This window comes from Chrysemys picta, chromosome 3, assembly GCF_011386835.1.
Source record: "Chrysemys picta bellii isolate R12L10 chromosome 3, ASM1138683v2, whole genome shotgun sequence".
Lineage (NCBI taxonomy): Eukaryota > Metazoa > Chordata > Testudines > Emydidae > Chrysemys > Chrysemys picta.
The window spans coordinates 730,651-745,299 of record NC_088793.1 but is presented as its reverse complement, the minus strand read 5'-3'; the positions used below and the strand labels follow the sequence as shown (position 1 = coordinate 745,299).

Here is a 14,649-nt window from a genome sequence, read left to right as displayed (position 1 = left end):
CTGTGCCGAGGAAGAAATATAAGTCTTCCAAAGAGGAACCAACCAGGGGAAGAGCTCAACCTTGCAAGCCTGGTAAGAGGGGCAAGAGGGAGTGGTATAGAGTGCATATGAAATCTAAGCGCTCCTCCTCCAAATCAGTGCCTACGCCGGCACAGTTGGCTTCGGTGCCGGAGAGGGCACTGTTGAGTGCGGTGCCAGAAGCAACACCATCAACTTCAGCAGCACTGCAATGGCAGACACGCTCTCAGTGCCGACTGCCCTGGAAGTGTTCACAGCGGCAAGGAATCTGCTCTGCTTCTGTGTGTCGCTGGCCATGCAGGAGTCAGATCCCTGGGCCCCGTTGCCCCGCCTGGCACCAACACCCGCAGTGCCACTTGTGTTACCATGCCAGCTGCCTGCCTCCTGGACAGGCAGCCCATTGGTATCATCTGAGGGGAAGCCAGCAATGATGGCAATGCTGTGCCCGTCCCCAGGTTCTCGGGGCCAGCCCCCAGCACCCACTGGACCAGCCCCTCCATGGTCAGAGGGAAGGGAAGCTTCCCTGTGGGACTCAGAGATGGGCTCTCGTATCTCACAATGCTGAAGCATATCCCGCGGATCCCTGCTCTCTCCTCCTTCTCCACCCACCAGCGCAGCCCCACCGTGGGCATTACTATGGAAACGTGGCCAGGAGGTCCCTGGGGACCAGGCCTGTCTCGGTGGCCTTGTTGGAACCCCTGGGTTTTCCCCCCAACTTCTAGATCCTCCCCTCGCCGTGCCTGCTGCATGCCCTCATCTCGGTGGGGGAGTCCTTGCACCGAGCTGCCCCATCCCACGTCCAGTACTGGGCTCAGACGAGGCGGTGAAAGCAGAGGAACAGGCTGTGGAAGAAATTCAACCACGTCCAGTCTTGGCTTCCTCCTCCTCAGAGGCAACTTCACCCCTCGTGATGATTTTAAAGCTTATCAGGAATTGTGAGGGAGGGTGGCTGCAGGTCAAGGAGCTCAGGGAGTCCTCATCTCATCTGATTGACGTTTGATCAATACATTAGAAGCAAGAGGAAGACCAAGGACAGGGTAAACCCACTGCTCAGTGAAGAGGGAGAAACAGTAACAGGAAACTTGGAAATGGCAGAGATGCTTAATGACTTCTTTGTTTCGGTCTTCACCGAGAAGTCTGAAGGAATGCCTAACATAGTGAATGCTAATGGGAAGGGGGTAGGTTTAGCGGATAAAATAAAAAAAGAACAAGTTAAAAATCACTTAGAAAAGTTAGATGCCTGCAAGTCACCAGGGCCTGATGAAATGCATCCTAGAATACTCAAGGAGCTAATAGAGGAGGTATCTGAGCCTCTAGCTATTATCTTTGGAAAATCATGGGAGACAGGAGAGATTCCAGAAGACTGGAAAAGGGCAAATATAGTGCCCATCTATAAAAAGGGAAATAAAAACAACCCAGGAAACTACAGACCAGTTAGTTTAACTTCTGTGCCAGGGAAGATAATGGAGCAAGTAATTAAGGAAATCATCTGCAAACATTTGGAAGGTGGTAAGGTGATAGGGAATAGCCAACATGGATTTGTAAAGAACAAATCATGTCAAACCAATCTGATAGCTTTCTTTGATAGGATAACGAGTCTTGTGGATAAGGGAGAGGCTGTGGATGTGGTATGCCTAGACTTTAGTAAGGCATTTGATACGGTCTCGCATGATATTCTTATCGATAAACTAGGCAAATACAATTTAGATGGGGCTACTATAAGGTGGGTGCATAACTGGCTGGATAACCGTACTCAGAGAGTTGTTATTAATGGTTCCCAATCCTGCTGGAAAGGCATAACAAGTGGGATTCCGCAGGGGTCTGTTTTGGGACCAGCTCTGATCAATATCTTCATTAATGACTTAGATATTGGCATAGAAAGTACGCTTATTAAGTTTGCAGATGATACCAAACTGGGAGGGATTGCAACTGCTTTGGAGGACAGGGTCATAATTCAAAATGATCTGGACAAATTGGAGAAATGGTCTGAGGTAAATAGGATGAAGTTTAACAAAGACAAATGCAAAGTGCTCCACTTAGGAAGGAAAAATCAGTTTCACACATACAGAATGGGAAGAGACTGTCTAGGAAGGAGTACGGCAGAAAGGGATCTAGGGGTTATAGTGGACCACAAGCTAAATATGAGTCAACAGTGTGATGCTGTTGCAAAAAAAGCAAACGTGATTCTGGGATGCTGTCACGGAGTATTGGGGAACTCAGGGCCCTGCACCCCTGGCTCCCTGCGATTCACCATGACTCTCAGCCAGCCAGTAAAGCAGAAGGTTTATTTGGATGACAGGAATACAGTCCAAGACAGGTCTTGCAGGCACTGACAACAGGGACCCCCTCAGTTAGGTCCATCTTGGGGTCCCCGGGCATCCCAGCCCAGCCCCCCTTGGGAGGTCAGAGCCATCTCTGCCTCCCAGCCATCTCTCCAGCCTGCTTCCAGCACACTGCCTTCAGCGACCCCTCCCACAGCCTTTGTTCAGTTTCCCGGGCTAAGGAGTCACCTGGCCTTCAACCCCTTCCTGGGTTCTCCTGTTACACTCCCAGGAATGCGCCCCCGGGCCGATCCCATCCTCCAATGCAGACTATCCCAGCACACTCCCCTGTCAGCATTCACAGACCCCAGTGAGAACAGGCCCAGTTCGTCACATCTCTCCCCCCTTCGAGACCGAACTGAGCAGGGTCACTTTAGCCAGTGACCCGGGGAAGTTCGAACCTACCCCCGTTCCCATGGATGCCCCCGCATCCCTCCCATTCCTTGGTGAGAATTACACCAGGCCCCTCCAGTTTCACGCCCCCCCTTAGGTTGGGGTGCTTGATGGCACTCGCAGTTCGCATGTGGGAAGGTTTATGCGGCCTGTGCCCTTTTCCCACCCCCATACCTCTGGGGCTCCAACTGGGCTGTGGTCTTCTCCCAGCGCTCCAGTCTGGAGGTCTGTGCTTTGGGCTCTCTTGGTTCAGAGCCGCCCTTTTTACCTTGGCCACCCTCCGGAAAGGCTCCTCTATGCTGGGCAAGGGTCCTAAAGCTGTTTTCCCCTTGTCCCAGGCCTTCCTCCCCCTCTGACAGAGGTCACAGGATCCGCAGTACTGTCGGACAGTAACAAAGACCCCAGGCCAGTAAAAGCTCCGTAGCAGCCTCTGCTGGGTCCGCCAGGTTCCCTGGTGCCCTGCGAGGGGAATGTCATGGGCCCGGCACAGCAGCTGGCGGCGATACTTCTGGGGTACCACCAGCTGCCTCCTGCTCCCCCCTGACTCCATTTTCCCTGCGGGAGCCCATTCTCGGTACAGGAACCCCTTCTCCCATAGGAACCTTTTCCGGCCACCTCGTCCCATGGGCTGTACCGCATTGAGGTCGGCCAGGTCCCTTATCTTCCGCAAGGAGGGATCTCTCTGTAACTCGGCCTGGAACTCAGCAGCTGGGACGGGGATGGCCACCTGCTCTTTCTCGCCCGCTGGGTCCGAAGCTGCAGCCTCCCTGAGCCGCGTCCCTGGGCGTTCCCTCCCCACCAGGTTAGGGTCCTGCGCCTCAGGCAAGGCACCCCCCCCAAGGCCAGGGCGCAGTGCCCCTCGCCGGCTCTGACCGCGGGTCACAACTAAGGCGGTCTGGGGGCTGCTTGGCCAGTCCTCTAGGTTCCCCCCCATCAACACCTCAGTGGGCAAATGGTGGTGCACTCCCACGTCCTTGGGGCCCTCCTTGGCCCCCCATTTCAGGTGTACCCTCGCTACGGGAACCTTGAATGGGGTCCCGCCCACCCCGGTCAGGGTCAGGAAGGTGTTGGGCACCACCCGATCTGGGGCCACCACCTCGGGCCGGGCCAGTGTCACCTCTGCGCCCGTGTCCCAGTAACCATAAACTTTCTTCCCATCCACCTCCAGGGGAACAAGGCACTCGCTCCGCAGGGACAGCCCCGCGCCAACCCTGTAAACGGAGAACTTTGAATCCGGAGCATCTGGCCCTCCAGAGAAGCTGGCCAGGGGCCCTTCTCTCTCTTGAGCAGTTGATAAGCTGCCAGCCCCTCTTGCGTGGGAAGCCTGCCCCTCGTCCGTCTGGGCCTCTACCAAGTTAACCCGGTGCGGGTTCGGTCTGCTCAGTCTGTCCTTGAGCTTGGGGCACTGGGCCCGAACGTGGCCTCTTCGGCCGCAGTAATAGCAGCTCAGGTCCCGTGGGTCCCCTCGAGCCGGTCGGTTGTCCCTGATGCTGGGCCTTCCCCGTGGGAGGGGATTCCCCATATTCCCCCTTTGGGAGGTCCCCGGGTGACTCTCTCTCTGCATCGCGGCGGGCCTGTTCCTTTGGGGCTCCTCCCTGCCACCCCCTGACCGGCTCTTTACAAACTCATCAGCCAGCTGCCCGGCGTGTCGCGGGTTCTCTGGCTTTCTGTCCACCAACCACAGCCTCAGGTCGGATGGGCACCGCCCATACAGTTGCTCCAGTACCAGCAGTTTAATCAGGTCCTCCTTCGTCTGGGCCCCACCAGCCCACTTGCTGGCGTATCTTTCCATGCGGACGGCTAGTTGCAAATAGGAGATCTCAGGGGTTTTATCTTGACTCCGGAACCTTTCCCGGTACATCTCAGGAGTCAGCCCAAACTCTCGTAGCAGGGCCTTTTTGAATAGTTCGTAGTCCCCTTTCTCTGCCTCTCCCAGTTGGCGGTACAATGCCACGGATTTGGGGTCCAGTAAGGGGGTAAGGACCCGGAGTCGGTCCGCGGGGTCCACCCGGTGCAGCTCGCAGGCCGTCTCAAAGGCCTCCAGGAAGTCATCCATGTCCTCCCCCTCCTTGTATGGGGCCATGATGCACTTATCAAAGCCCCGTGCAGTCCTGGGTCCCCCCTCACTCACCGCAGCCGGGGGTTTGCTGCCCTTCAATCTCGCCAGTTCCAGTTCATGCTGACGCTGTCTCTCTTTCTCCTCCCGTTCACGCTGATGCTGTCTCTCATTCTCCTCCCGTTCATGCTGTCTCTGTCGTTCACGATCCTCCAGCTCTCTCAGTTTTAGCTCTTTCTCCCATTCCAGCCAATTCCGCTCCCCGGATGCCGAACGTCGCCGGGAGGATCCTCTGCTGGCCGGCGGGCTTCGCCGGGGGGACCCCCTGCTGGCCGGGGGGGTCACGGCGCCTTCGGTATTTGCTGGGCTCCTCCCCACCCTTCCCCTAGGCATAGGAAGGAGGGGTCTCGGGAAGCCCTCAGCAGCCGGCTGACCACTCCCAGCTGGGACAGACACTGGTGCCTGCGCTGCATTTGCCAGGCTGCTTCCCTGAGACACAGGGATCAGTTCATTCGCGCGATCTTCCGCCTCCAGCTGGGCAATGAGCTGTTCTTTGGTGAGCCTCCCAACGCGCAGCCGCCTCTGCTTGCACAGCTCCACCAGGTCGCTCTTAAGCCGCTTGGCATACATCTTCCTGCTGGCCACTCACCGGCCTGTGTGCTCACAGCTCCCCACAGTTCCCAGGGGGCCCCCTAGTGTGCCAGCCCTTCTCGAGGTCACCGCCTCTCAGCCAGGGTCGAGCTGCAGACTCCTCCGCCCCTGGGACCACTCGCTGCGATCCCCCCGGGGGACCCTGTTACTGCAAAAGTCCTCCTCGCTGGTCACACACTCCCAGGGGTAATAACCGTCTCTCTCTCACTCTTCAGCATGCCTGGTCCCCGTCAATCCCCCTTCGTTTTACTGCTCCCCAGTCACTTACTGCAGGAAGCGCCGTCCACGGGGTGCAGTAGATCCCACCGCTGCCACCAGTTGTCACGGAGTATTGGGGAACTCAGGGCCCTGCACCCCTGGCTCCCTGCGATTCACCATGACTCTCAGCCAGCCAGTAAAGCAGAAGGTTTATTTGGATGACAGGAATACAGTCCAAGACAGGTCTTGCAGGCACTGACAACAGGGACCCCCTCAGTTAGGTCCATCTTGGGGTCCCCGGGCATCCCAGCCCAGCCCCCCTTGGGAGGTCAGAGCCATCTCTGCCTCCCAGCCATCTCTCCAGCCTGCTTCCAGCACACTGCCTTCAGCGACCCCTCCCACAGCCTTTGTTCAGTTTCCCGGGCTAAGGAGTCACCTGGCCTTCAACCCCTTCCTGGGTTCTCCTGTTACACTCCCAGGAATGCGCCCCCGGGCCGATCCCATCCTCCAATGCAGACTATCCCAGCACACTCCCCTGTCAGCATTCACAGACCCCAGTGAGAACAGGCCCAGTTCGTCACAGATGCATTAACAGGTGTGTTGTGAGCAAGACACGAGAAGTCATTCTTCCGCTCTACTCTGCGCTGGTTAGGCCTCAACTGGAGTATTGTGTCCAGTTCTGGGCACCGCATTTCAAGAAAGATGTGGAGAAATTGGAGAGGCTCAGAGAAGAGCAACAAGAATGATTAAAGGTCTTGAGAACATGACCTATGAAGGAAGGCTGAAAGAACTGGGTTTGCTTAGTTTGGAAAAGAGAAGACTGAGAAGGGACATGATAGCAGTTTTCTAGTATCTAAAAGGGTGTCAGAAGGAGGAGGGAAAAAACGTGTTCACCTTAGCCTCTAAGGATAGAACAAGAAGCAATGGGCTTAAACTGCAGCAAGGGAGGTTTAGGTTGGACATTAAGAAAAAGTTCCTAACTGTCAGGGTGGTTAAACACCGGAATAAATTGCCTAGGGAGGTTGTGGAATCTCCATCTCTGGAGATATTTAAGAGTAGGTTAGATAAATGTCTATCAGGGATGGTCTAGACAGTATCTGGTCCTGCCATGAGGGCAGGGGACTGGACTCGATGACCTCTTGAGGTCCCTTCCAGTCCTAGAATCTATGAATCTATGATCAATGGCAGGTCCCTCTAGGTTGGGACTGAGGCAGTATTGGCGTCTGTAAAGGTGCTATAGCAGACCCCATCTTCATTGCCTCCCACCTCAAAGAGAGCAGAGCAGAAGCTCTATGTGCCCTCCCACGGCTTTGAATAACTTTACTCCCACCCATCTCCAGGGTCCTTAGTTGTTACAGCAGCTAATGAGAGAGAGGAATGGGGCATCAGGCTGTCACCCCCCGAATCAAAGGATTCAAAGAGATGGGACTTGTTTGGCAGGAACATTTATTCAACTAGAGGATTGAAGCTTTGAATTGCCAACCAGTAGGCTCTGCTGGGGCCTTATGACAAACGCCTGTCAGGGATGGTCTAGATAATACTTAGTCGTGCCTTGAGGGCAGGGGACGGGACTAGATGACTCTCAAGGTCCCTTCCAGTCCTACAGTTCTATGATTCTATGATTTAAATTTATGGGGCTCCATGGAGAAGTTCTCAGAACTGCTTCCTGAGAATGCCAGGCAGAAGTTCTTCTCCCTGGTGAACAGGGGCAGACTAGTACTGAGAACATGGCTGCCGGCTGGTCTGGTCGTGGCAGACTCAGCAGCTAGACCCATGGCATCCATTGTTGCCATGCCGAGATCCTCAGGGTTACAGTCTTCTGGTCTCCCCTGTGAAGTCCAGAGGACTGTTCAGGACTTGCCATTTGAGGGTCCTTCTCTGTTCTCAGACCAAGTGGACAACAAGCTCCATGGGCTTGTACACGCCTGCCTGGTCAGAAAGCGCTATTGACCTCAACAGATCCACTGTTTTTCCACTCCACCTCCCTTGTCAGGACCTGTCAAAAAAGAAGTGCAGGGGTTAGAAGTGCAGGCCTCCCCCTCCTGTTGCTTCGGCTCCAGCTCTGGACCCTTCAAGACGCCTGGGAACTGCCCAGCAGTCATTTTGATGGGCCAATCGAGGATGCCGGGCCAGTCTCCATCTCTCCTGATCCTATTTCCCCCTCATTTGCAAACCATCTGTTCCACTTCCTCAGTGCTTGCTCCCAAATTACTTCAACCAGTGGATCGTGAGCATTGTGGAAGTGGGATATACCCTTCAGTTTGTTTCTGCCTCTTCCTCCCCGCCTATATCCCTCTGCAGGGATCACACCTAGGTGGAGCTCCTTCTCCAGGAGGTGCAATCTCTCCTTCGGTCAGGGGCCAGAGAAGAGGTTCTGCACTGTCCAAGAGGGAAAGGGTTTTATTCCTGTTATTTCCTAATCCCAAAAGCAAAGGGGGGCAGTCTCAGTCCAGTTTTAAACCTGTAACAACTCAACAAATTCTTAAAAAAGATAAAGTCTCTCATGGTCACCCTAGCTTCTGTTATTCCTGCCCTGGATCTGGGGACTGGTGTGCCGACCTCGACTTAAAAGTTGCCTACTTCCATGTGGCAGTCAACCAAGTTCATAGGAAGTACCTCAGATATGTGGTCAATCAAAATCATCAGCAGTTCTACAGGCTAGGCCGGCACTGGGGCACCCGGCTCTCCTACTCTTCTGGCCGCGGTAACGGCAACCCAAAATGGCACTTTCATTAATGGATGCAGCAGCGAGCAAGTAGACAAAGGCTCAAATGGGGGACCCATAAACCTTGACAACACAAAGTTCAGATCTCACGGCAGGAACAGGCCTTGGAGTTTCCTGTGGATAGGTGTCAGTTGTTCAGTCTTTAGGGCTCTCTCAGGATCCTCCATTGATTTGGGTTGGTGTCAGCTAGTCCTTCAACAATCCATTCCTCCCACCCCAGACAGTTACCTGACACAAGATCTCATGTCTCTGGCTCTACCCCAGAGCAGCTTTTTACCCCTTCTGCCCCCACGGGGCAGCAGTCCCTAGGCCAGGGAGTCACTGCCATGCGCATCATTCACAAAAATATTACAGAAAATTCCACTCTGTCACAGCTTTGGAGTCTTCTTGCTTTTCCTCGGCCAGATGGGTATGGCACACAACAGCAGCATCACTCATGGCAAATATCAGGGCATGTACCTGCTGTTCTTGTGCTTTCTCTGTAAATCATAAGCCACCCGGAATCACTCAGACCTACGGATCCAGCAAGAATGCTCCCTGAGTTTCCAAAATCAAACTTCTCTAGCAGTCATCTGTGCTATGGGCCCAGTTGCTGCGCTGAGAGGACCCTGCACCCTTCCTGCTGCAGCTTTCGCAGCTCTGCTCCCTGGCTTTCCACTGTTCCCACTCCCTCACCTCTCTGCTGCTGTGGGAGTCTTTCCTTTACCCCTGAGAGAGGGATTTCCCGCTGCTGACACCCTGTGGTGTGAGGACATAAGCACAGAGCGCCAAGCTTTAAGCAGCGTCTAGAGAACTCCCTTCCCTTCCTTCCTACATTTCTTAAGCTCCCCACTGCACCACATCCTGGTCCTGTCTGATGACCCTCGGGACCAGGAACTATATAACCTCTCCACAACTGGCTGTGAGGTTTGCCCTGCAGTGCGGTGAGGCTCATACTTCCCTAGAGAAGGGACCATTGTGATCATCTAGTCTGACCTCCTGTAGAACACAGGCCATGGAACTTCCCCAGAATAATTCCTAGAGCCGAGCTTTTAGAAAAACATCCAGTCTTGATTTAAACATTGCCAATGATAGAGAATCCACCACGGCCCTTTGTAAATTGTTCCTGTGGTTAATTACCCTCACTGTTAAAAATTTGCACCTTATTTCCAGTCTGAATTTGTCTAGCTTTAACTTCCAGCCACTGGATTGTGTTAGACCTTTCTCTGCTAGACTGAAGAGCCCGTTGTTAAATATTTGTTCCCCATGTAGGTATTTAGAGAGTGTGATCAAGTCACCCCTTCACCTTCAGCTCCTGGAGTCTGTCACTGTGAGGCAGGTTTCTCATCGTTCTCACAGCTCTTCTAGTGGGAGCGAGGTTTCCCTGAGGCGCGGGGGGCTCATTTATTGGCTGTGAGGTTTACCCTGCTGCCCAGCATTCCGGACTCATTGGCTGAAGTGCTCAGCCTGGCCTCGTTTTGGGAGCTAACCCCATGTGGCAGGGTCTTCCCCAGGCTCAGACTGACAAGTCAGCAGAGAGGGAAGCCCGCCCCATAGTAACGCTCTGCTCTCTGTGCCCAGAACGCGGTGGAGGAGGCCATGGAAATGTACCAGGAGCTGCACATGTGGGACGAGTGCATTGTGGTGGCAGAGGCCAAGGTACGGTGTATACTGCGCTTTGCCCTCCCTTGCCCATGGACTGGGCCCCGCTGGGGTGCTCCATCTGCCGCTGGGGGATAACGTCTGAGTGTGGGTTCTGTCACGGGGAGCCTGCACCTGCCTGGGAGGCTCCCAGTTGGACTCGGATGAGCCAGTTCAGCGCCAGGTGGCTGAGTGGGGAGGTGCCTGGGGGCTCCCAGCCTGGGCAAGGCCTCTGCGGTAAAGAAGGTGTGGGGGGGTTGTTATCACTCCAGCGTGCGCCGAGGTGCAGAAGGGAATGGAGGAACAGGGCAGGGGGTGAATGAGGGGCTTGGCTGTGACGCCAGGGACAGGGGGCAAGGAAGGAGGATTCCTGCGGCTGGCAGCGGGGGGAGGAGGCTGTTATCAGGCAGGCGGGGAAGGTACCTGGGTCTGCAGCGGGCCTGGGGGCTGTGGATTTGGCAGGTGAGGAGGCCTGGGAGGAAAGGCAGCACATCCTGCTGGGCCGTGCAGCTGGGGAATGGAACTGAGAGGGGCTCATGGGGGAACACAAGGCTGGGGAAGGGAGGCATGTGGGGCTGAGCAGAGTGGAAGGGAAGCTCAGGGGGTGCTGTGGGGCTGAGTGGAGGGGGAGGGGAGCTCGGGGTGCTGTGGGGCTGAGCAGAGGGGAAGGGAAGCTCAGGGGGTGCTGTGGGGCTGAGTGGAGGGGGAGGGGAGCTCGGGGTGCTGTGGGGCTGAGCAGAGGGGAAGGGAAGCTCAGGGGGTGCTGTGGGGCTGAGTGGAGGGGGAGGGGAGCTCGGGGTGCTGTGGGGCTGAGCAGAGGGAAAGGGAAGCTCAGGGGGTGCTGTGGGGCTGAGTGGAGGGGGAGGGGAGCTCGGGGTGCTGTGGGGCTGAGCAGAGGGGAAGGGAAGCTCAGGGGGTGCTGTGGGGCTGAGTGGAGGGGGAGGGGAGCTCAGGGGGTGCTGTGGGGTGGAGGGGAGGGGGAGGGGAGCTCAGGGGGTGCTGTGGGGGGGAGGGGAGGGGGAGGGGAGCTCGGGGTGCTGTGGGGCTGAGTGGAGGGGGAGGGGAGCTCAGCGGGCGCTGTGGGGCGGAGCAGAGGGAAGCTCAGCGGGCGCTGTGGGGTGGAGCAGAGGGGAGCTCAGCGAGAGCTGTGGGGCGGAGCAGAGGGAAGCTCGGGGTGCTGTGGGGTGGAGCAGAGGAGAGGGGAGCTCAGGGGGCGCTGTGGGGTGGAGCAGAGGAGAGGAAAGCTCAGGGGGTGCTGTGGGGCATAGCAGAGGAGAGGGAAGCTCAGGGGGCGCTGTGGGGTGGAGCAGAGGGGAGCTCAGGGGGTTCTGTGGGGCGGAGCAGAGGAGAGGGAAGCTCAGGGGGTGCTGTGGGGTGGAGCAGAGGAGAGGGAAGCTCAGCGGGCGCTGTGGGGCGGAGCAGAGGGAAGCTCAGCGGGCGCTGTGGGGTGGAGCAGAGGGGAGCTCAGGAGGTGCTGTGGGGCAGAGGGGAGGGAAGCTCAGGGGGCGCTGTGGGGTGGAGCAGAGGAGAGGGGAGCTCAGCGGGCGCTGTGGGGCGGAGCAGAGGGAAGCTCAGGGGGTGCTGTGGGGCGGAGCAGAGGAGAGGAAAGCTCAGGGGGTGCTGTGGGGCGTAGCAGAGGAGAGGGGAGCTCAGGGGGTGCTGTGGGGTGGAGCAGAGGGGAGCTCAGGGGGTGCTGTGGGGCGGAGCAGAGAAGAGGGGAGCTCAGGGGGTGCTGTGGGGTGGAGCAGAGGAGAGGGGAGCTCAGGGGGTGCTGTGGGGCGGAGAAGAGGGGGAGGGGAGCTCGGGGGACACTGGGGCGGAGTGGAGGGGAACGTGGGGGCCTGTAACGGTTTTGGGGGGCTCTGGCCGGCATCTGTGCCTGGCACGGGGAGAAGCCTGCAGGAGGGTGGGGCGTGTGCTGACAGATGCTGCCCCCCGCCTGCCCCAGGGGCACCCGGCGCTGGACACGCTGCGCCGGGGCTATTACCAGTGGCTGTTGGACACGCAGCAGGAGGAGAAGGCTGGGGAGGTGCAGGAGAGCCAAGGGGAGCACCTGGCCGCTGTCGGCCTGTACCTGAGGGCCGGACTGCCGGCCCGAGCCGCTCGGCTGGCCATGGCTCGGGACCAGCTCCTGGCCAATGCGGATGTCATGAACCGCATCACCACCGCGCTGATCAAAGGGGAGCTGTACGAGCAGGTGAGAGACTCCCCCAACCCCCTAGGTCAGCGCCTCCCCCTCCCCCCTCCCCCAGGGTCAGAGCCTCTCCCTCCCCTAACCCCCCAGGTCGTCAGTGCCTCGCCCCTCCCCACCATCTCTCATACATGGCCCCCCACTCTCACAGAGTAACAGCCTTACCCCCACACTCCCCTCAGTCCCCACCCCAGGAGAGTTGGAGCCTCACTTGCACAGAGCTATGGCGCCAGCTCCCTGCGCCCTAGAGATAGAGGGCTTGGGGCAGGAGCCCTCGTCCCCATCCCTGGAGTTGCTGGGAACTTCCAAGCAGCTCTTCATGGTACCTGCTGGCATCGCCACAGGAAACAAACTGGCAGCTGCTTGGCAGCTCTAGGACCAGCCCCGGCTTGGTGGACGGCTCCAGGGTGACGGCTCCAGGACCCCAGCCCTGGGGCTGGCAGGGTGCATGGCTTGTGGGGTGGGCCTGGGGGCTCTGGCCTGGGACTGGCCCTGGGGCTGGCAGGGTACATGGCTTGTGGGGTGGGCCTGGGGGCTCTGGCCTGGGACTGGCCCTGGGGCTGGCAGGGTGCATGGCTTGTGGGGTGGGCCTGGGGGCTCTGGCCTGGGACTGGCCCTGGGGCTGGCAGGGTACATGGCTTGTGGGGTGGGCCTGGGGGCTCTGGCCTGGGACTGGCCCTGGGGCTGGCAGGGTGCATGGCTTGTGGGGTGGGCCTGGGGGCTCTGGCCTGGGACTGGCCCTGGGGCTGGCAGGGTACATGGCTTGTGGGGTGAGCCTGGGGTCTCTGGCCTGGGACTGGCCCTGGGGCTGGCAGGGTGCATGGCTTGTGGGGTGAGCTGGGGGCTCTGGCCTGGGACTGGCCCTGGAGCTGGCAGGGTGCATGGCTTGTGGGGTGAGCCTGGGGGCTCTGTACCTGGCGGGGTGCATGGCTGGGGCAGCGGCGGGGTCTGGGCGCTCTGGTACCGGCCCCCGGCCTGGTGTGACGTGGCAGGTGGGCCAGCGGCTCTGCAGCCTGTCTGACAGCCTGTGTGTGTGTGTGTGCGTTAGGCTGGAGACCTGTTTGAGACGATCAGGAACCCCCAGAAGGCTCTGGAGTGTTACCGCAAGGGCTGCGCCTTCCTGAAAGGTACCGTGGTCCCCCTCCCCCTTCCTTGGTGTGAGCACCCCCACCGCCTCTTGCTGGGATGCCCTGTCCTGATGCCGCACGAGTGGCTGCCCCAGAGCCCGGAGCACGTGGCTGCGTGTCATTGCTGCTCTAGTTCTGAGCTGCAGCTCCATGAGCTGAGGAACAGCATTGCCTGCTGAGGCTGCCCCAGGCCAGCCCTTCCAGTCCTGAGTTCCCATCTCCTGTAGCCACCCATGGCCCCAGCGCAGGTTCCTCCCGGGCGGATCAGCCAGCAGGAGGCCAGGCGCTCCTCGAATCAGCCCCACGCCTGCCAGGGCCTGTTCAGAGCTGCCAGCTCAGCCTCCTCCCCCCGGCTGGTGGCTGGTGTGACGTGTTCCTCTCCCCTGGCAGCGGTGGAGCTGGCTCGCGTGGCGTTCCCGGCCGAGGTGCTGAAGCTGGAAGAGGCCTGGGGAGATCACCTGGTGCAGCAGAAACAGCTGGATGCTGCCATTAACCATTACATTGAAGCCAGGTAAGGCCAGGCTGGAGCATTCCCACGGCAGCTGCGCAGCTCAGAAAGCGATGCACTTGGGTGAGTCTCCTTACACTAGTGGGCTGGCTGAACCCTACTGACATGGGGCTGGTGTTCAGCACACCAGCCCTCCCCTCCGCGGCTCTGCTGGAGTCCCACAGGCCACTGATATCCCAGCCCTGGGCTCTCTCCCCCCCTCACACCCAGCTCTGCCGGTGCCCAGAGCCCTCTGCTCTCCCAGCCCTGGGCTCCCTCCCTCACACCCAGCTCTGCCGGCGCCCAGAGCCCTCTGCTCTCCCAGCCCTGGGCTCCCTCCCTCACACACACCCAGCTCTGCCGGTGCCCAGAGCCCTCTGCTCTCCCAGCCCTGGGCTCCCTCCCTCACACACACACACCCAGCTCTGCCGGTGCCCAGAGCTCTCTGCTCTCCCAGCCCTGGGCTCCCTCCCTCACACACACCCAGCTCTGCCGGTGCCCAGAGCCCTCTGCTCTCCCAGCCCTGGGCTCCCTCCCTCACACCCAGCTCTGCCGGTGCCCAGAGCTCTCTGCTCTCCCAGCCCTGGGCTCCCTCCCTCACACACACCCAGCTCTGCCGGTGCCCAGAGCCCTCTGCTCTCCCAGCCCTGGGCTCCCTCCCTCACACACACCCAGCTCTGCCGGTGCCCAGAGCCCTCTGCTCTCCCAGCCCTGGGCTCCCTCCCTCAGACCCAGCTCTGCCGGTGCCCAGAGCCCTCTGCTCTCCCAGCCCTGGGCTCCCTCCCTCACACACACCCAGCTCTGCCGGTGCCCAGAGCCCTCTGCTCTCCCAGCCCTGGGCTCCCTCCCTCACACACACCCA

The 14,649-nt window shown here is 58.8% G+C and overlaps 1 protein-coding gene across 6 annotated transcripts in view; it reads left to right on the top strand.

Annotated features, from left to right (window-relative positions):
* The window catches only part of IFT172 (intraflagellar transport 172), a 105,219-nt gene that overhangs the window by 59,819 nt on the left and 30,751 nt on the right, over window positions 1-14,649 (top strand). For all 6 annotated transcript variants that reach the window (XR_010600012.1, XR_010600013.1, XM_005293612.4 and 3 more), the window contains 4 exons: window positions 9,923-10,000; window positions 11,931-12,179; window positions 13,222-13,300; window positions 13,691-13,811. Coding sequence is in view for 4 of the 6 variants with exons in the window: in XM_005293612.4 (XP_005293669.2) it covers window positions 9,923-10,000; window positions 11,931-12,179; window positions 13,222-13,300; window positions 13,691-13,811 (527 nt within the window). In the remaining 2 variants the exon portion in view is untranslated. The remainder of the gene's footprint in view (window positions 1-9,922; window positions 10,001-11,930; window positions 12,180-13,221; window positions 13,301-13,690; window positions 13,812-14,649) is intronic.